The sequence below is a fragment of the Leopardus geoffroyi genome, chromosome B1, assembly GCF_018350155.1.
Source record: "Leopardus geoffroyi isolate Oge1 chromosome B1, O.geoffroyi_Oge1_pat1.0, whole genome shotgun sequence".
Lineage (NCBI taxonomy): Eukaryota > Metazoa > Chordata > Mammalia > Carnivora > Felidae > Leopardus > Leopardus geoffroyi.
This window is the reverse complement of record NC_059327.1, coordinates 120,947,206-120,970,062: the sequence shown is the minus strand read 5'-3', so window position 1 is coordinate 120,970,062 and position 22,857 is coordinate 120,947,206. Positions and strand designations below refer to the sequence as shown.

Sequence of the window (22,857 nt, the reverse complement as noted above, 5' to 3'; positions counted from 1 at the left end):
AGGAACGGAAGTTGAGAAATGAAATGGCCTGCTCAACATCATTCAATGAGCAACTGAAAGATAGGACTCATATTTAAACTCAGGTTTTACTGACATCAAACCCATCCCTCTCCACCAGTCCCTCTGTCTCTTATAAATTATAAATGGATGAATTCTAGTCTTAGCTGTTATACTAACTTAACCTTGAATATAGTATTCATAATTAAAGATGTTTTAGCTTTTTCCAAAATCATATTTGAGAAAAATGAAATACGATGAAAATTTACAAGTGAGGGTATGGCTTGCTCAATAGATAACACAGAGGTTCTGTTTTGGAGCTGGTGAGATAAAGCATTTCTTCATTCGACGCTGACTCAATATAATTTATCTGAGTGCCTACTGATAAAGCAGGAATTTTTCCAGATTTTATTTTTGTTTATTGACAGCAGAAATAATAAATTGTCACAGTAGCTACATTTACTAAGCATCTGCTATATATCAGGCATTATATTTGGTCCTTTACAAAACGTAATCACAAATCTTCACAATAGCCCTCAAAACTAGTTCTTATTTGCATTTCAAAAATAAGCAAACAGAGAGGTTATTTGCCCAAGGTCACACTTAAGAAGCAGTTAAATTCAGTTCTGGTCTGAGTCTAAATTCCCCGGTCTTTCTAGTATTCCATGATATTCTCACCCCAACTGCATAAACTGTTCATTGCCTGCCAAGTTTTGAATACAGATTCTCCTTCCACATTTATTCTTTGTAAAAAAGAGCACTAGACTGGAAGGCCAGGAGCCCAGACTGCTAGATGGGTTCTGTCATTAAGTACTCACAAGACCCGAGGTTACTTAAAGTGTTTAGATTTCAATTACCTCACCTAACTTCATGGATTTATCTAGATAATTTATATGACCACTTCCAGATCTGAATGATAACAAACTTCTGGAACAAAGACCTCATCATTAATGCAATGAATAATATTCTCAGTAATTCTAGAGACTATTTATAGAACATTTTTTTACTTCTCTATAGGTTAGAGAAAAGAATAACTTAAAAATGCAAATACACCAATATATATATTCTTTTTTCTTCAGCAGCATAAGGTATTCACTCAAAGATACTTCCTGAATAACCTTACATTAATAAGTTACTCATAAATTTTTATGTTTTTTGTATAATACATATATGTATATATATGTGTGTGTGTGTATGTGTGTGTGTGTGTGTATATATATATATATATATATATATATATATATATATATCATAAAAGTACATGAAAAAAACCCTTAATCTAAAACAGTCCCAAATATCTACAGTCACGAAATTCACAGTTAACATTTCATCTTCCACCTCCCACATCCACCCCTGCCACCTGCCTCTAACTGTCACTGGGATTACAAAACTCAACTAGAGTCCTAACAGTGTGCTGTTCTCTGAAGTACTTGAAAGACATTTATCTCCAGTGCAATATAAATAATACAAGTGGTTGTGCTTCAAGAATCACTCGAGACCAACTCCTGAGACCTTGTCTGAGAAATAGAGAAAGAACAAAGCCTACTATCAAGAAATCTCACCATTATACTGGCAATTATACATGACCTCCTGTCATTTAACAATTGCATCAGAGGCCTACAGAGAGATTATGACATATATACAAGGCCACGTTATTAACCAAATTCAGAGCTGACCAGACAGTCTAGAAACAAGTGATCTTCTTTTGCACATGTGCTTGTGAAAAATAGCCAGAAAAAAATTGATATAATGGAAAGAATACCAATTTCCATAAACCTGGAGGCCTGACTGCCTGTTCTTTCTCCGATGTCAAAGTTATGGCCTTAAAGTTATGCAATTACTTGGTCTAATCATTTTTACTGCACCTGTAGAACCCTATACAAACAAACATGTAAGCCATGCTGTGTATGAGATATAAAATCCATAATCAAGGGACAGCTCCTACCTGAAAATAGGGAAGGGCCATTTGAACTCTTTTATTTCTAATGACACAATTAGGTACAGCAAATAGACTGAAACCCAAGGAATAGAATCCATTCCTCTGTCTACCATATGATGCAATAAAATGCTAGGCCATATCCAAATCTGTAAATTAAAGGGCTCTCTCCTACATTAAAATTTGAGATTTTGATGAGACACAAAAACCTGTATTTCATACAAACTTGGTAATATTGCTCAACACCTTCTTTACAACTGCCATCACCAGGGAGGAGGATGATAGGACAATGAATAAGATATATAGATATAGAGATAGAGATAGAGATAGAGATAGAGATAGAGATAGGGATATATATAGAGATATATAGAGATATATAGATAGATATATAGATAGATATAAATATCCAAAGAGAGCTTCTAACTTAAAAGAAGTTATCAAAATATTGCTAGCAAGGGGCATTAAAACCATAGGCTCAACACATTTCAAGTGGATTTCAAGAAGAACACAAAGCTCCTTTCTGAAAGTCTTTAGATTAGAATGTAACACTCCCAACATACCTCACTCAGGCTTTCTCAACATTACCAGGGCTGTTTTCAATAGAGGGGAGAGAGGTCAAAAGAATGGAAATAATGAATTCTAATAACATTTTTTCATCTCCTTAGCTCTAATTGGCCATGCACTCCCATCTTCAAAAGATGGGGCAGAGGGATAGAAAAGAAAGGTGAAAAGGAAGCAAATGGCAGCATTCCAGAATCATAATCCATCCAGAAATAGAAAAAAGAAAGAAAGAAAGAAAGAAAGAAAGAAAGAAAGAAAGAAGAAAAAGTGTAATAGACTCAGGATTTTTTTTTCCCTTTCAGTTCTGTCACTTGTAGATGATAGATACCCCAGCAGGAAAACCCCCATCATGTTCTTTTGGCAAAGTTCTACCATCACAGAAGGAGACATGATGGCTTGATGGATAAAATTCTTGAAATTGGACCTATACACTCATAATATCCTTTACCAATATTTTAAGATTATGCCATATACTGCATGAAAGGATTTATTTGATTCTGGGAGAGATGCTGTACATTTTCTAAAACGGTATTTTCCAATAAAGATGACCGTTTTAAGGTATAATCTTCTTTGAAGATTTTGTGAAGATATATATCTATAATATATCTACATATATACACAGTTTTTGTAGTTCAAATTATAGCATCTATAAGCACAATCTTGGTGATTTCTTCCATTTTGAAACCTCATTTCTAACTCCTGTGTCTTTTTTATCTTTCCCTGAATGTCCTGTACTTGCCCAGTGTATTCTGTTTTAAAAAGATTCTTTCTATTATTACTAGTGACTTAGTTTAAGGGAAATTTATTAACTCATGAGGATTACTGTATTTGGTGAGCAAGGACTACACTTATAACTCACTTTTACTCTATAGCTCATAAGATTGAGCACAAAGTAAGTGTTTAAGTCTTTTGTAAAGACAGATTTCAAGTTTTCTTTTAAGCTGCTTGATTCAGTACTTCACATAGGGTCTTTCACAGGCAAATTCTCAATAACTTCCATGTAATGACTGAATTTAATCAACCTGAAATATTTTATCATTAATAACTACAAACAGTAGGTATATATAATTTCCCTGAAGCTGTGAGCTAAGGATTTTGTATTTATAAAGATACACACATGTGTGTTACTATGTATAATCCTCTTATCCACACATCTAGTCCCTGCCTGCTTCTCCTTCCTTGTACATGCGTCCTTCATGGCACCTTGTTAACTTTGCTACAAGTGCCCTCCATACAATTTGGATGATAGTATCTTCCTTACATGGAGGAAAGAGATGGTACCAGATATATCTATGAAATAATATGAGCCAATTTTATAATTATATGTGCATGTGTGTGTTACATATTTCTCTTTTTGATATTGCATTAGTAAATTTTGAACCAGCTCATTATTTAAATATAGAATTTTGGGTAAAGTCAATAAAAGGAAGATGATGGAAGGGATGAAGAAGGAAAAGATCTCTCTTTTTCTTTTAGTGCTTTGTACCATACCTGGCATGTGGCTGATGTTTAATAATGTTGGTTGAAGAAAGGATCTAAGGAAAGGAAATACAGAAAGGAAGGACAAGATGGAGAAAGACAGGAAGGACAAAAGGAAGGCAAGCAGGCAAATAAAAAGTAAAAACAAAAACAAAAACAAAAACAATTTCAAAAACATAAAACATATAACTTCCCAGGACACTAAAAGTGTAACTAACAACACATGAACAGTCTGAAGGGTACATGTTGGAATTTAGGAGAAAGACAAAAATGTTACTTCAGATGCTAACTCTATTTTAAAATTGTAAAAGAGTCTCTAAAATAGACAAGAATGGAAAAAACATTGGCCCTGCCACATTATAACTCTGTAATCTTACACAAGTATTACTCCTTGTGTGAGCTTTACCTCCACAACTTGCAAAATAGGAATAATTACTATTATTTTGAAAGTATGATGTTCAAATACAATAATACATGGGATTAATATCCATGATAATATGTAATCACAAAAACTACGTGGCAACTGAAAAACAGAAGTATCAAGATGCAGTTTCAAGTTCTTCAAGGAGGGGATGGCTATCTATTTTTGACACTTTTCCATTTTATAATTCCCACCTAAAGTGTCATATCCAAATACTAACACCCAGAGAGTCTGGGCCAAAAACTGATCCTTGGAAGTAGCTCAAGTCCAGTGAAACACAGAATTGTTTCTAACATTACAATTTCACACGGAGAATTTGAATTTCGATTCAGTATTTTTTGCTAAGTCAATAAGAAAGAACTAGTTATGAGTTTTAGCTTTAAGTTCTAATCTGTGTTATTATAATGCTAACATAAGATTTATGCCACCTTAGTAAATGAGAGAGAGAAAGAGGTTTAGCTGAAGCTTTGAACTGCTGGAGAAGATGGCATGGACATAGGAAACACTGTACCCATGCTTGGCTTCCATTCAATGAAGTCAATACATACCAGCTCCAAGTGCATAACACAGGTACCCTGGTGGGAGGTACCTTGAAAACCGGTGGTATCTGTATGCAATCACAAAACACCTTTTTCACCTTCAAGGCTGTACTTGATATCAAGCCCTGAGCTATAACTTGCAAAGTTCTAGGTTGTTCCTTGGCACTGAGTTAATATTAAACCCACACACTTGATATTTTCTGTGGAAAGTAATATCACGCAGACTTTTTGACATTGTCAGGGTAAAGTCTCTTATAGATCTAGAATTTCTAGATATTGAATAGCAAGGTATCAGCCATTCATTGGTGTCTTCAACATTATCTAGATTGTCCCTGTCTTTCCTCCTATGAAATGCTTTACAAAGAATTCGATTTCTACAGAATCTTCTACCCGTCTGTCAGAAAATGGAATACAACAGCTCAGGATGCATCCCCCAGCTGGTCTTGTTCAAGGGGCAGTAGTAGAGTACTGCCGATAAAGCTGTGTGAAGGATTTAGCGTTGTTCCAGATCCTGTCTTCATCCCCATTTAAGGGCTTATAGAACTTGGAGAGCTAAATCCTTCAATTCTATGGGCAGCCCTTTGTAAAAAGCAAGGATTATCTCATTCATGGAGTTATTACTTAGGGAAGTTCCACAATTACTTAACTGCCAAACTTTATAATTAGGCAGCAGCCACAGTTACAACATCAAGAAGTTCACTTGTTATAGCAAAGATACAGAGTGTGCATTCAATTAAAATATATACTCAGGGTAATTCTTAGATATTAAATCTTGATAGATTTTCCATTTTACCCTCTGTCCCATTAATTAAATGTTGAAATGTAAGCAAGTTGATGACTGGACTAAAACTAATCTCTTTAGAAAGTGGCCTCCAGCAATGACAGTTTGACAGTGGAGCTGAATGTACAAAAAGCAAAAGTCTAAGCGCCTAAAGGACACTTTTTAAAGAGAGAGATTAATTATTTAGTTTAGAATAACATAAAAGATGCCCCGCTCTTTTAATAACGTATATATTTGAATGTATAACATTCACGTAATATTAAAGGGATAATAAATGACTCTTCACTCCGAAAGCTCTTTTTTTTTTTTTCTTATTGAAGAACAGTTAGTCATCTACATGAGTCTCCACATAATGGAGCCATGAGTTGAATAGGGATTCGGTGGAAACATCACCCTGAACGCCTCAGATAACAAAGCTGACCTAGAAGACAGAGGTTAACTTGCAAACACTGGAGTCAGTCAGCTGAGTTTCAATCTCAGTGCTATTGCCTGATAAGATTGTGTGAACCATGGGGAAAGCGGGCATCCCCTATGTGCCCCAGGTTTTCATCAATAAATCAAGATTAGAATGTAATGCACAAAGTATTGAAAGATTACATGTATTGACACATGGAAACTGAGAGCAGGTTCTAGAACAAGATAAATGTTCCATTATTATTATTATTATTATTATTATTATTATTAATCGTTTGCTACTTGCATGAATAAAGAAAATAACATTTGTATACATGCTATCCCAACTGCCCAACTGAAAGGAAATATTTACATTTACTAAATATACTATTACCAACCTAAGACTTTAAAGAAAACATATCAAAGTTGTAGCAGTCAAGGTGACAATGATAATGATAATGGTATAAGAAATTATAATCATAGTTAGATTGATTCCATATATTAAAGAGTCCTTTATATAAAAGGCAGAGAAAAGGGATATTCCACTAAAACCTCTCTGCAGTTAATCTTATCCATTCATCTCAGAGAGATGTGAACTAATCAAAAATTCCTACCCAAAAGTCCTCCTCAGCCTAAATGTCTACATAAATTTATTTCCTACTACTTCATACTGATAATACAAAAAGTTAATGCTAAGAGTTTTCTTCATGTTTTCTGCTTTGATCCTTTGTAGTTTGTAGATTCCGTATCATTTTTTGGTAGACTGTCCTTGGTTTAATGGTCACTATAAAGAAATTATCTTCCCATTGTGTGTAATTCAATATTCATTGGGGTAAAAAGTAAAAATGTGTATTAAATAAATGGAGAAATTACTATTTTCATAGGAGTTATTTTACTTATTGTTTTCCTTTAGTAACAACAAGAAAAACACACAGCCTACAATTTTTTTGGAAATATCAAATAACAAAATGCTACCGTGAATGTGCATTTACGTTTCCTATATGAAAAAAGTGATCTGAGCAAACAGTTGCTCAAGACCAATTAAGAGGATCTTTAGAATTGATATGATGGCAGGAAAAAAGTACGAGCTGGGAAAACTCTTGCCGCTGAACAAAATCTCTAGATTAATTTTATCTAACTTATAAAGCGCTAGTGATCATATTTATGCCTGTGGTTACAAAGGCCCAAAATATGTTTTAAAAATGTTTATGTCAATGCTAAAGATTATTCCCATGGTTAAGATCAGCCTCAAACTCTACAGAAATGGCTTCTTGCTTATAAAATGTAAGCAATTTTGTAGGGAACTAATCTTTTTGGCATGCTGTGAAGAAACAAGCTAAGATGCTAATTTAGGGTTACCTGGGCATGAATTCTACTTCTTTCCAGAGACTGCCCCCCTCCCCCTATTTCCTTTTCCCACCCAGGATAAGGATCTGAACTAGTTGATTCTGCACTTGGCTCCTGACTCAGGCAGGGACCACCTATCACTAAGTTTGCACACATGATTCTGGAATACTGAAACAAGGTCCTGACATGACAGAACTGTGCTGCAGTACAGGAATGAGGTTCTCAGGCCTGGCAGCCTACGGTGCCGATGGTGTCACTGAAGGCTGCGTGCTCCAGCTAGACATCAGGGGACTAGGACAAGCTGGCCTCAGAGAGGTTGCATTTGCTCCTGAGTGTCCACATCATGACTGCCAATAAGATTCTTACCTTGTTTTTTTTTTTTTTTTTTTTTTTTTTTTTTTATTGGCAATTAAATCCTCTCTTTACAATGGTATGCCAAGCTGTAAAGGATCTTTTTATTTATAAATGGTATCCTTCTGAAGTCCCTGACTACATTTTGAAGGAAAATATTTGAGGATGTTGACTCCGCCAAGTTTTGGTGGGGCTAAAATGCTTTTTAAAAGCAATTCTATCAATTTGTCTCATTTAAAAGTCCAAACCATCATAATACATTTCTTTTCCCAGTCAAAAAGGGTAGACTTTTGCATTTTAGCAAACGATGCTCTTCTCGTCTTATCCTTGAAACCCAATTTTGTACCTCTCTCTTCCTTAACCGACTTTAACACTGAATTGATTTTTTTCCTTGTGATCATTTTTAATCTTTGGTCTTAATTGGTAAATTAGTTTGGTTGCCATTTAGACTTCTCAAATCCAAAATACAGTTCATTTGATAAGTTTTATTTGATTACTTAATTTTACTGTGAGTAGCTTTTCCTGGAACTGAGTTATATAGCCCTGAATGTATATTTGTATTTCACGATATCCCAATCATATATCCATCCACCCATCCACTCCTGCACCCATATGACAACTCATCTGGACCACAGAGAACAGGCGCCGTATGGCAACTTTGTATAATTTACTTTAGATTTTTCTGAAGCACAGGTGTACCACTATAGAGACAAAGGATTTAACTGTTTACATCAGCGTTTAAAACACATTATTCCAGAGGTTCGTTATATTTTTTGGCCAAACTGAGTTGTTTAAAGCAGAGTTCACATCTACCACTGTATTTCTTGATATTGACATATTTTACTAAGATTGCTTAAATGTCACTTTTGTCAGTTAAGCTTATTATTATTATTTGGTCTGCGTGGACTAATTTCCACTTTCACTTAATACCATTCTTTTCTTTGGAGTATTTTCCAAGTATATCTGAATAATTTTTGATGGAATTCTTTATTTAATGTCTATCCCACTACCAAATTATAAACCCCACTAGAGTGAAGACAATTTCCATCTTATTTATTTTATACTCCTGGCACCTGGCATGGTGCTTGGTATACAGTAAGTTCTCAGTAAAGATTTGTTGCATTGTTGAGTGGGTGAGATTGAAGTCATTTTTATAGGTGGCATATTATTATTTTTAGTTTGTTTTAATTAATTTATTTATTTTGAGTGGGGCAAGGACAGACAGGAAGGAAGAGAGACAGAAGCCCAAGCAGGCTCCACACAGTCAATGCGGGGCCCGATACGGGGCTCAAACTCGTGAACTGTGAGATCATAACCCGAGCCGTAATCAAGAGTCGTACACGTAACCAACTGAGTCCAGGTGGCATATCATTTTAAAAGGAAGAAGAAGGAGGAGGAGGAGGATGAGGAGGAGGAGGAGGAGGAAGAGGAGAAGGAATTGGGGGAGGAGGAGTTAGAAGCGGGAGGGGGAGGAGAGGGAGAAGGAGCACAGCAGCAGATATGTGCATGTGTCATTTCTACAGTTTTCTTCTGTTTGGTGTGTTTGGGTAATTATGAAATTGCTTTACCCTTAGGGCTACAGATTGAGAAAATTCAGATGTGCAAAGTGCTCTGCAAATGTTTCACTCCAATTTGGAAAGGTTATCAGAACGGGTTGCAGCAGTAATTTAAAATGAGACGGAGTTCTGTGGGTCAATACTGGTAGAGTAACTTTTGAGCACTTGATTGATGAAAGAAAATGCATCATTCAACACAGGTGTTGAAGGCCTACCATGCATAATGCAGGCTACTTGGCTTTACAATGTATATCAACAAGCCCCTGCTTCAAACTGACTATAATCTGATTGAGAAGTTATAGGAATGTTAACTGTAGGAAAAGCTAACTAGAAAAGAAAAATAATTGATGAGTACAAGAGCAAATGATTGCTATTTCAGGCATTCAGAGAAGGACTACCAAAAGAAGTCTGCATAGAAACAGCCTGGTGGGTCTAGGCCATTTAGATGAGCAGAAAAAGGGAGACAAGTAATCTAAATGAAAAAAAAAAAAAAAAAAAAGTTATGTGGGCAAAGACGCAATGGAAGGGACAGCCAAATGGAAGGGATAGTCACTGCGTTCAGGACAACGAGTAGAACAATTTGGCTCAAGTAAAGGGTTCACCCAAAGAGAAGCAGAGAGATGGGTATTAAGGTAGATCGAGCCATAAAGTGAAACTATAAGTAAGAGGCTGAGGAGGACTGTATCATCTGTCAGTTTCCCTGAAGCCACTGACAGGTGGCATAATGATAGCAACATAAAATATTCAATGATGATAATATCTTAATACCTCACAGCATTTTGTTTCAGAGTAATTTCATCTATTATTCACAAAAGAAATGTTTTTTCTCGTTTTGCAGAGATGTCACTGCATATCAATAAATGTAAATGAGCTAGCTGTTTAATAGCAGCGCTATGATTCAAATCTACATCTTCTGCCCTGGCATGTTACAAGAGTAAGCAGGAGTTGTCAGAGTGAGGAAAGAGAGGCCAGGGGAGTTGTTCCCTGTGTTATGCAGACCGGAAAGGATAAGAACCGAATGAATTCATGTGGGTTACCCCAACGGATGGATGGGCCATTTACGGTCCTCATCACTTGCGGAAAGCTGCTTTTCTTGTAGGCAAGTACGAACTTCTAATCGGAGCTAACAGACACTTAAACATGAAGCTGATCGCGCATCTATTACAGGTGTTAAGATGGCAGAGTGAAACTCTTTTCCCCGCCACTTCATTTTGCCAAAGAACATTCCTGCTGCCTTTAATCTGTAGGTGCTTAAAAATCAAATCATACTGTAACTATTGGGTTATAACCCAGCACATTTTCTGGTCATCTGGTTTTTCTTTTTTCTTTTTTCAATTTTTTTTTAATCTTTATTTATTTTTGAGAGAGAGACAGAGCGCAAGCGGGGGAGGAACAGACAGAGAGGGAGACACGGAATCTGAAGCAGGCTCCAGGCTCTGAGCTGTCAGCACAGAGTCGGACCAGACGCGGGGCTGGAACCCACAAGCCGCGAGATCATCACCTGAGCTGAAGTCAGGCTTAACACACTTCACCACCCAGGTGCCCCCCCCCACATCTGTTTCTAAGAATCAAATGATTAATTTAGGGATTCGTCACTCTCTGTCCATTGATTATGTTTTTGAAGGTGCTTTAAACCCAGTTTTCTTGCACCTCCTTATAAAATTCTCATTACCATTTATTTTATTCAAATCCAGTAATCCTTACTTCAGCCGTGAATAACTGACTCCTACTCCACATACTGTACACAGTGTTAGCATAATAGCTTTAAAGTGCTTCAGAGATTTTACACAAAAGTCTTTTGAAATTATGCTCAAACTGAAGAATGTATCTTTTTTCTTCCTATCAGTTTATCTTTTTCTCTCAGAAGAATTTTTTATGAAAAGGTTCCCAAAATGAAATGCTTCTCTCCCCTTCCTAAGAGAATGTGATCTACCCTAAACACAAGAAAACAGTGAAAGCAATACAAAACCTCAAAGATAGCAACTCACTGATGTCTATTTTTTTTTTTTTATGTTTATTTTTGAGAGAGGGAGAGTGTGAGCAGGGGAGCGGCAGAGAGAGAGGGAGACTCAGAATCTGAAGCAGGCTCCAGGCTCTGAGCTGTCAGCACAGAGCCTGACTCCGGGCTTGAACCCAGTAGTGGTGAGATTGTGACCTGAGCTGAAGTCAGAAGCTAAACCGACTGAGCCATCCAGCCACCCCATTAAGTTCTACTTGTTAAATCAGAACACTTGACAAAGAAGCAATGTATACCCTGTGGGAGAAATTGCCATTGGTCTCAAGCAAAACTGATACCCAACATTTTGATGAGTAGAAAAAGTCTAAGTCAGTTTTATATGGAGCGAAATCCCAGTCTTCTTCCTCTTCCTTTTTTTTTTTTTTTTTTTTTTTTTTTTTTTTACTGTTTTAACTCTTTGTCAATTCTTAAAAAAAAAACTTGTAAGTATCATCTGTGCTATTTAGTAATTGGTCTCTGTCAAAAAAATTGCTTGTTTGGGTGCTCCTTTCACCAGGTGAAATAGAAAAAAAAAATTGTTTTAATGCCATAAAAGAAAAAACCTAAGTGTTCATATTGTGTATACTTTTAGGAATTAATAGGATTGGGGCGCCTGGGTGGCTCAGTCGGTTGTGCGTCCGACTTTGGCTCAGGTCATGATCTCGCACTCCGTGAGTTCGAGCCCCGCGTTAGGCTCTGTGCTGACAGCTCAGAGCCTGGAGCCTGCTTCAGATTCTGTGTCTTCCTCTCTCTGACCCTCCCCTGTTCATGCTCTCTATCTCTGTCTCAAAAATAAATAAACATTAAAACATTTTTAAAAGAAGGAATTAACAGGATCATGGTAGGACATGCAACATGACCTACGGAGGTCTTGCATTCCTTGCAGGTACCACAGGGAAATTATCTGGTATGAGAACCCACATCCAATTCAAGGGAATGAATTCTTACTGGTTTTATACAGAAGACTTTAAGACTAAGATTTTTGTCTGGCCAAAAAAGAAAAAAAAAAAAAGTGCTGCTTAAAAATAAAAGTTTCAGGGGCGCCTGGGTGGCGCAGTCGGTTAAGCGTCCGACTTCAGCCAGGTCACGATCTCGCGGTCCGTGAGTTCGAGCCCCGCGTCAGGCTCTGGGCTGATGGCTCAGAGCCTGGAGCCTGTTTCCGATTCTGTGTCTCCCTCTCTCTCTGCCCCTCCCCCATTCATGCTCTGTCTCTCTCTGTCCCAAAAATAAATAAACGTTGAAAAAAAAATTAAAAAAAAAAATAAAAGTTTCAAAAACACTGGTCTTGACTTTATTATTATTTTTTCCTTTTTCCAATCAAATGTGAGCCATTCTTTAATGCCCAGGTCACATTTTGCCTTAAACAAGTCCTTCTCTGACCATTCTAGAAAATCATTCTTGTCGAATGTACTTAGTGTTCAACTCTCTTAGTTTTACTCAATGACACCATGTCTTGTATTTTTATTCAGTCACCCACATGTCTTACTTTGTCAACTGGCTTATAAGCACTTGGCACATCAAGAGCATATTTTGTTTTACTTTGTACACTTCTTGCCACAGAGTACTAAGGACAGCTCCTCTTTTCTAGAAATTAGGCAACTAGGAAAGAGGCGGCAACTCTTGCCCCCTGCCATCCATGGTTGTGACAGAAACTTCACTGTGCCTTCTGATAACTTCTCTCTGTGGCCACAGAGGAGGGCCCACCACAGTTAAAAATGGCAGTGTAAGAGACTGTGGTGTGGCCGTCCCACCCAGAAGGCATGCCTCTCTGGGCTATTAGGGTGGAGGCAGGGGTTGGAGAGTCATGTGCTCCAGCTATAGGACAGCACAGATGTGTGTGTATGTGGGGAGAGGCAAGGATCTCAGAAAGCCACACTCAGATATGCTGCATAAATATTACGTAGACCAATGCCAACTATAGTTAATGGCTCTTTCATACATTATCACCCATTCTGTCACACCTATACCACTTCCTGTCATTTCTGAATCAAGAAATTACCTTGATAAAAAAAGATAATGTGTCCCTTGCTCCTCCTCTCTTTCCTATAGTCAGTAAATAATACCCTCTTGTTTCCTGGCCTCTTTTAGGCACACAGGTATGGAGTTTCACAAAGGAAGTACAGGATGCTAAACCAGAAGATACGGGTTTGACTCCAGTTCATCACTACCTAATTGAGTGACCTGGGGCAAGGTAATTTAGCAACAGATACTCTTCATATTAAAAGGGGGTGGGGCTAATGATATTTACTTTTAAGTTTCATTCATTTTTTAAAAAATAAATGAATATGCACTTGCCTAGCACAGTATCTGACTCGTGGTAGGCATTCAATAAACGCAATTTGAGTCTGAATTTCAAACTATAGATTCTTCCACTTATTGTTCTTGATCCCTTACATGCACAATCACACTATTCTCATTTAAATCTACATCCTTTTTAAGAAGCATGATTTTGGATTGCTTTCAATTATTTCTTTTAAAACCCAAATCTACTAGACCAGTTTACTATAGACCCTGCTATACATTAGAATCTCCTGGAGAATAGTTAAAAACTAACACTGCCTGGGCTCCACATCCAGATCAACTGAATCTGTAACTCTGAAGATAATCACAAGATTTGCATCCAACAATAAATGAAAAAGCAAGGGGAAAAAGAATGGCTAACATTCATTAAAACCAAACCCAAATAAAACACCTCATGAATTATTGCACATAGTATGTAAGAGCGCAAGAGGGCTCTAAAACCACTTACCTTTGTTATTGTACACATCTAAGTAATTTGGTGCTGAAAAAATTGTAATTAGAGAAGGGAAGCCTGTCGTTTGGCTTTTCCTGTACATGCGATACCTAAAAACAACAAATATGATTTAAAACAAGGCTATTATGAAAAAAATGATATCAAATTATAGCCTTAGAAAAAGAAAACTAAAGTTATGTTTTATCACTCCAAGAGAACTCAATTACATAACATTAAACAAAATTTTCTCTCTAAAGTCTGTTTTACGCAGACATTAATTCATCTCAAGGTTGACAATGAAACATGTACAGTTTCTGAGTAGGCCTTTCCTGAGTTTAACGGATTTAGGGGAAGAGTGGAATTCAATGAAAAATCATAATTCATTTCCATGTGTTCAACAGAGATGACAATGGTTACCTTTCACACGAAGATATCCTGCACCTACCATGTTTTTGAGAAGTTTGCCTATATTTTTGACATAAGACTAAATAATAAGCAGAGCAATATATAAATCTTTACCACTAAAAACCAGGCTGATTATTCTAGTTATCCATATAATATTCTGTGCAATACCTATGCAATATTCTGTTATGGTCTTAACTAAGTGATTTGCTTTTCAAAGAATGGTTAAATCTATGGGTTTTACATATTGAAAGTTGTTTCTATTTTACAACTCTCTTTATTACCAATCTCTTCTGAGATCTGCAGGTCAAAGATTATTGTCTCAGCAGGGTAATATTTAATCAATCAGTAATGAAACAGAACATCTGCAAGATCTTTGGAAATAAACCAACAATACAGTTACTTTTCTTCTACTTAGACAAAAATAGGATTTTAGTTCTCAAATAATCAAAAAAATTACAGGAAATTCTGGCTCTTTCCCATTGAGGCGAAAGCACACGTCATGACTTCTACGTAACAGATTTTAGTAATATCAGTTTAGAAAAATTCTTATAAAGCGCAAAACAAAATGTTATCACTCCTTGGGTATTCTGAGCCAGTTATTTATGGCAGAATAACCATGCCTACTCTAATTGGGTTCTAAAGGTGCCTCAAATAGTACCTTTAGATAGATAAATAACCACCTTAAAAATTATAATTTTAAAAATATTTTGATACAACTTTTCCTAGAAGAAAATATCTTCTTAAAAGTCTTTTGAAATGTTCTAGAAGTATTTATTCTGCACATCCAACTGAACTTTGCTGGAGGAAAAAATAGTCAGAATGTGAAAGATAATAACACCCTCAATCTTAGTACTTTGACGTTATAAATCACGACTGGCTAAGCCTACTTGATAACAAATAAAAACAAAGAAACTAAATGACATAATCGCAATTTACCCCCAATAAATCAATCAAGTGCCCATTCTGAACAAATATACTCATTGATTTTAACTGATGCGTTATTTTAAAATATTTTCAAATAAGCAGATGATTTCTGGTCTGTAGTGGGATTAATATAAAGCTGCCTAAAATGCTCAGTTGGGATAGTCAGCCAAAAGAGCATGGTGACACCACTGCCTTGAAAAGTTAAAAAAAGAAAAAAAAAAAGAACTTATTTGAGGACCCCATTGGTTAGGCATATCATTAGGTATGTCAAAGGTCAGCTATGACATGATAGTATTGGATCCAATACTAAGCTGTTGGGTCAGTTCATACCTGTTGATTATTGCTTGAAAAAAGCTAACTTTGAAAGGAGCCTGGGATCTGCCTTGATGGGGAATCATCGGACATGGGCTTACTTCAGGATGTGGGCATCTCTACTCCTGATTTCGGCACACAGATTATAATACTAAGCAGTCCTCTCTTCCAAAGAATTCAGAATATGAAGGAATGAGTTTAAGCATTTGAAGGCAAACAACACCTTTCAGTGGAACCTACTGAGAAGGGTACTGGACATCAAATGCTTTTCATTATGCCTTTTGCTCCCGAGTGCAGATTCAATGCACTATCAAACTGAGTATCTGATGTTTCTTACTTTTCTAAGCCCTTATCATTGGTCTATCAATTATACTAATAATTATATGAAACCTGGACCCTCAATTTTAAAATTCACTATTATAAAATCATGTTATACATTTATTAGTTAGAATATAGGACTTTCTCCCTCATTTAAATGCCTCTGCTTTTGTCCTTTAAAACTTCACAAGGGTCAGGAATGATATTCTTTAAACAAGAGTACACTGTGCAATATCTGTTAAATATTTACGTGTAATTCTCATTCACACTGCCAACCAAGACTGAAAAGTTGCTGGTAATTTACTCACTGACTGGACTGTGGGAAGAGCAGGAATGGAAGGAAATCAGAGGGACCCTTACAAGGGCTTAAGAAAGCCAGCTGAAAATTTTACCTGTTCAGGCTAAAAACGGAGGCGCTTTAAAGAAGACCTTACAACACATTTACAACTCATTCCCCAGGATCCTGCCCTATCTCTGTCATCAGAAGACAATGTTAAGATCTAAGTGCTTCAGGGAGAGAGCCTACCAAAAGGGACCCTCCAAACCTGAACAAAGTGAGGAAGCTGGGACCCAGGAACAACACATAGTTTCCGTAAACCCACAAAACTGCTCACCCTGCATCTTGGGCTTCATGGGCTCGGAGTATAGACAACAGGTTATTGTGCTGTAAGAATTCACATACAGCCGGGTAGCTGCCAGAGACAAAAAGAAAAGAGAAAGAAACATCTGTTACGAAATCATCAAGTGTAGCACATGTATCTGTAACATCCCGATCTATGTGATTTGATCAAGCGTAATCAGACATACATCATTCATGAAAAAAGCCTCTTGGCTCTCAGGACAGGTCCCCCTCCCCCCCTGCCCCGTGGCAGAAAAACACCTGCAGCTGTATTTTTTACATAATCAGAAAGGACTGGAGATGTGTGAACAGGACAAAGAATGCAGGCCATTATATAACAACGCTAGAAAAATGTCCACTCATAGGGAAAACCAGTATCAAGTCTACGTTTAAACACAGGTGAACAGGAGCATCAAGATAACTTGAGAATAGAATTTAAAACATAAACCTCCATGTTCTCAAATACAGCACCATTTGTATTTGGATGCACGTGCGTGCCTGAGTACTCTACAGAGAGACGGAGTGAGGGAGTAGGAGAGACTAAGCCTTCTGGAAACTGAGCTATCAACTTACTTATGAGTACATTAATTGATATAACCTTCAAAATCTAAACACGATTAAGGAATTCACAGGTTTTAAACTGTGTACTTTAAATACGATCAACAGAACCATATCTTAAGACTTATTCTTTATATTGACTTAATAAAAGCATTAAATATATAATCAAGATGATTTTGTCTGCTAAGGAAATCTCTAAACCAAAGATGGAACATTATTAAAAATGAAATGCAAATTACAAACTAAACCTGTAAAACTCTTTGCAATCACTTTGTCTCCAAGAATTTTTAATGAGATAAATGAATGTCATAAAAATGAATAAATTTTAGAAATTTCAAATAAAGAGACAGCAAACCAATGCTCATTTTAATATAAACAAACTGTGGATGCCCACTAGAACTTAAACTACACGTACTGTAAGAAACAATTCAGCAATTATAAAGGTAGCACTTTGAAGAGATACTAAATAATACATGTCATTCAAATAATTTATTATAAAGAGAAGATGCAAATAGTTTCTATATTAAAGATTTTGTACGAATTCCCTGCTCAAAAAGAAAAGAAATACCATTAATCTGGCATACCACTGAAGAGATGCTGATTATTAAAAGGATTCAGTTCTTTGCAAAACTGGGATCTGAAATCAAAAATAGTCATGAGGCGCCTGGGTGGCTTAGTCAGTTAAGCGTCCGACATCGGCTTAGGTCATGATCTCTTGGTCCGTGAGTTTGAGCCCTGCGTTGGGCTCTGTGCTGACAGCTCAGAGCCTGGAGCTGCTTCAGATTCTGTGTCTCCCTCCCTCTCTGCCCCTCCCCTGTTCGTGCTCTGTGTCTAAAAAATAAAAAAATAAGTAAACAAAACATTAAAAAAATAAAAAAAAAATAGTCTTTGTGCATGTGCACACATTTATGTGCATTTGTGAGCATATGTATGTGTGTTCTAGAATATTTTAGCAATTTGCTAAGGAGAGAAAAAGACAACTTCCTAGTTGTCCCAGGTCAGCTCAGTAAATGAATGTAAATGTAGCCATGGGTTACATGGTAACCTACAAACTGGAGAAGATGGCCCAGAGTGTCCACAGGGAAATGTGTCTGTATCATATCCAGGTCGAGTTGACCAACATGTGTCTCCAAAGACTTTTGTTCTATCTTAGGAGAAGGTAAGTATACGACCTTTCCAGATCAGTGTGTGTCAACAAAAGAAACCCTAACTGCTGAGACATTGCTGGGTCTTTAAAGAATAGCACATATGTTTGTACATATTTAGCCATAAAGTGCCCAGCCAAGGGAAGACAGAGTAGGGTGGCACTCAATAAATGTTCCTTCCCTATCTCTTTCAGCCATTTTTTTTCTTGTGCCCTTGAAATATTTCTTTAGAAATATGGTTTATTGCCTTGTTGTACCACTGTAAGACAGAGGGTGTTTGTCTAGGTCTGTCATGTTTTGTCCTTGGACAAATGGCTTGGCAGCACTTTTTAAATTTATTTTTTCCTTTTGTTAGAACCCACACTAGTCCTATGAAAGCATCATTTTAATATATTTTCTTCATGCTAAGTTTTATACCCTTATGTGTTTAAGTTTTCCCCCATGGAAATAGATATCTGATTTTTAACGGTAATCTGAAGAAAACAAAATTAACCTTGCAGCAATCTGCTAGGTTAATAGCATTAACTGAGGAACACTTGTATTATTACTTGGAAGGAACTCATTTTGAAGAAAATCTCTGGAAATTTAAAGGCATATATAATCAAATATTCAAACTCTCGAAGAATTACAAACATTTTTCTAAATAAACTTAGAAAATATTTGGCTATCGAGATTCCCATTATTGGTCAACTGTCTGCCTGGGATACATTAAAGTCTTCAGTGATATTAGGTGGCGAAAAAACCACAAAACTTCACAATATTTTTGTGCTTTTTAATGGAAAGGATGATAAAAAAAAGCATTCCAGCTAAAAAGAACCAAAGAAGATATATGTTAAGAATGGTAATGTCAAAGATGCACTGGTGACGTGTTCCATTTGTTGGATGCAACAATCCCTAATCCCTGTGTTAGGCACCAGGAGAGGTGCTACGGTTAAGTGTAAGGTGTGGTTTCTGTCTTGAGGGTATTTATTATCTAGGCAGGAAAGTAAAGCATGCATTGATATTATGAAACAAGAAAGCAAGCACAGGGGGCTGGGGAGATTTTTTTCAAAAATATCTATCTCATGTTAGATCTTTTGGGGTTTTGTTTGTTTGCATTAATGAGGTGATGCTTCTGTGTTTTGTGCCCAACAAGAAGAGCCCCTTCTGCCCCCGGCTGGTCAGCCCAAGCAAGGGCCCATGCCTCGTTTTTAGCAGGGGGCCGGCTGCATCTCAGTCCCACTCACAGCCCTCCAGGGGGCACCCTTGTCAGGCAACACTTGTATGGTTTCATCAAGCCCAGTGTCCTGGACATGTCTTGAAATAAGACTTAATGCAACGATCTGGGAAGGGTAGTGATTCTTTCAGCTTTGTGATATCCATTTACCGGCATGCACTGCTGTGTTTGGGGAAGAAGCTGCACTCTCTGAAAATGCTTTTTTTTTTTTTCCCCCCACTTGGAACATGATTATTCCTTAAGCACTAGAGAATACATTTCTCTGAGTAGAAAAGGAGGTGGAAATTTCCATGGAATAGTGGGAATCCTTAGGTCTGGGTTTTTATTCCAATTTCTTGTGTAGACTCTGGAAAATTGCTGAACCTCTTTGAGCCTGAATTACCTCATTTGTAAAAATGCAGACGGTAGCATTTATACCACAAACTTAAGATAAAGACTAAATGAGTTAGCAATATATGTAAATTCCCTAGTCCAGGGCCTGGACTGATAGTGGTAGACACGTAACAACTCTTAATTTTCTCTCCACCACCATGGTGTGGAAGACAGAATGCAGCATGGAATGGTGAGTCAGCAATCCTCGATTCTAATGGTAGCTGTTGTGAAAAAGCAAGCTACAGGACTAAAACGGCATTGCTTAGGCCAAGTCACCAAATTGGGGCTTAATACCTAACCTAGGGGAAGTTTCAACCTCCCCCAAAAGTGTAAATCTTAACTGGTCAGTCAGGAATTTTCTGAGGGGCACCAGTGAGGTAATCTGTCGCATGGGTCCTCTGCCTCCACCAAAAGACGATGAGGTAATGGTCATAAGATCCCCTGCCCCTCCCGTAAGGGAAAGTGATTGGCCTGAAACAAGACTTTCTTTTCTTTTGCTAATAACTCCTTGCCCCGCCCTCCTTCCCATAAAAACCTTCCATTTTTTGTACAGCCCCTCAGAACCCCTCTACTTGCTAGGAGGGGAGCTGCCTGGTTCATGAATCGTTTCAGAAAGCCAATTAGATCTTGAAATTTAATCCATTGAATTTTTTCTTTTACAGTGTTAAATATATTAGTTGTGACTTGTGTCAATTCTTAAAAGCAATGACGTCTGGGGAATACTGGATAGGAAAGGGGTTAGAAAGGGAGAGGGGCAGACACAGACTGAGCAGGAGCAAAGGTAAAGAAGGTAGAAAAGACAAACATGTGAGAAATGGTAGAAAAGCTGTTTTGCCATTAGAGAGAATAGCCATTATTAGACTCAGTCTGTTTATTCTCTTATTTTTGTTCCTTCCTATATTAAGCTATATTTTAGATCTCGAGTTAAACCTTCTGCATGTATCTCTTTAAGATATAGACAGAGGACATTATTATTATTTATTAAATATTTATTTATTTCGAGAGAGAGAGAGAGTGAGAACACGAGTGGGGGAGGTGCAGAGAGAGAGAGAATCCCAAGCAGGCTCTGCACTCTCTGCAGAGCCCGATGCGGGGCTCGAACCCACGAACCCGTGAGATCATGACCCGAGCCCAAATCAAAAGTCGACACTTAATCGACTGAGCCACCCAGGCGCCCCTACCAGCGGACATTATCAAAAGGCTTTTTTATGCTTTTATGTCTTCATTTATACTTTTCTTAAGTATTTTTAACTTCTGGAAAAGCCCACTCTTCTGCCAAGCCCTCACTGAATTATCACGGGTGAACCGTCCCCTCAAACCCAGCTCATCCTGAGGTGTGCACAGAACTGCTGCATCTCCCATGGTCCCGGAGCGTATTTGTCTAAGACAGCATTCGTCATGTTGTGGTGTCAATTACGTTTAATTCAGTAATAGTAAACTCCTTAAGAGACAGATATTATTTTTAAATTTGTCTTTATATCCTAAATTTAAGCAGCAACCTGTCAGCTTCTTGGAGCTCACGTTCACTTGCAGGTGAGAGAGGTAAAGGGTGTTTTTCCCTCGTCAGGTTCAGCAAAGCAGAGGCACTCAGCCTGCAACCCTTTGCTAAGGGATTGGGAGAAAGCCTCTCCCTGCCTCCTTGGCATCCTTCCCCTCTCTCAGGCCAGTAGTAAGGGAGAACTCTGCCCAACCGCCAAGTTCCTCCTCTGCTTCTGGGGGGCCCTAGCCCCAGGGTGTCCTGCTGTCCGCATCAGCCGGGATGCTGTCAGGCTTATCTTTCCCCAGGACTTGCCACGTCTTTGTTTTGTTTTGTTTCTTTTCCCCCAGGGTTCTTCAAGTCATCTCATTTACCCACTAGGTATCAAGTCTGGAAGGGCTCCCACTCTCCCCGCCACAGTTTCCCCAGAGCCTGAGTCCTCACTTGCGCCTGGCTGTGGGCGGCCTCGGGAGCAGTGAGAAGTTTTTATTCAAGGCAAACATTTTATCGAAGCTTAACAGTTATACAGAAAACTGCCCAAATCAGAAGATTACAAACTGATGATCTTCCCATCGTAACTAGCACTCGGGCCGAGGCACAGAACATTACCTGGAACCCAGCCACTCTTTGTATCTCCTTCGAATCACTATTATCTCCTCACCAAGGGTGATTGCCACCCCGGCTTTGAACATTATTGATTAGCTTTCGGTAATGTTCACCTCTTACTTCAATGTTGTCATTAGGATGCACTCTAGTATGTGACTTCTTCTGCTGGCATCCTTGTGGCACTCACCCCGTCATTATGGGCAGCTTTGGTTAACTCATTCTCATTTGCTGTCTTAGGTGTGGAGATTCACTACAATTTATTATTCATTCTATAAATAGACATTTGGGTGGCTTCCATTTCTTGGCTATTATGAATACTGCTGCTGTGAACAATCTTTGGGGTGCACATGTGTAAACATTTCCAGTGGATATAAAAACAAAAGTAGAATAGTTGAGTTATATGAATATTCAGCTTTAGTGTATCCTGAAGCAGCTAACTGTGATTTGGGATGAGCAGTAAAACGGGACCATTCAGATGGTCATCTTTCTAGATGCATTCTATTTCATCGTATTTTCTTTTCTTCTTTTTAAGTTTATTTATTTTGAGAGAGAAAGAGAGAAAGTGGGGAGGGGCAGAGGGAGAGAGAGAGAATCCCAAGCAGGCTCCACACTGACAGCACAGAGCCCAATTCGGGGCTTGAACTCACAAACCATGAGATCATGACCTGAGCCGAAACCAAGAGTCAGAGGCTTAACACACTGAGCCATCCTGGCATCCCCATCATATTTTCATAAACACCACTTTCCCTGCATGCAGAGAGCTTCCCCAAATGACTGGTTGGATATACCCTATTTGTCCTTTAAAACTCAGGTC

The 22,857-nt window shown here is 37.8% G+C and overlaps 1 protein-coding gene across 6 annotated transcripts in view; it reads right to left on the bottom strand.

The window, feature by feature from the left end:
• PPP3CA (protein phosphatase 3 catalytic subunit alpha) overlaps positions 1–22,857 on the bottom strand; it is a 330,036-nt gene that overhangs the window by 40,551 nt on the left and 266,628 nt on the right. For all 6 annotated transcript variants that reach the window (XM_045471787.1, XM_045471795.1, XM_045471799.1 and 3 more), the window contains 2 exons: positions 16,665–16,742; positions 14,107–14,201 (listed from right to left, as the gene is read on the bottom strand). In XM_045471787.1, the coding sequence (XP_045327743.1) occupies positions 14,107–14,201; positions 16,665–16,742 (173 nt within the window). The remainder of the gene's footprint in view (positions 1–14,106; positions 14,202–16,664; positions 16,743–22,857) is intronic.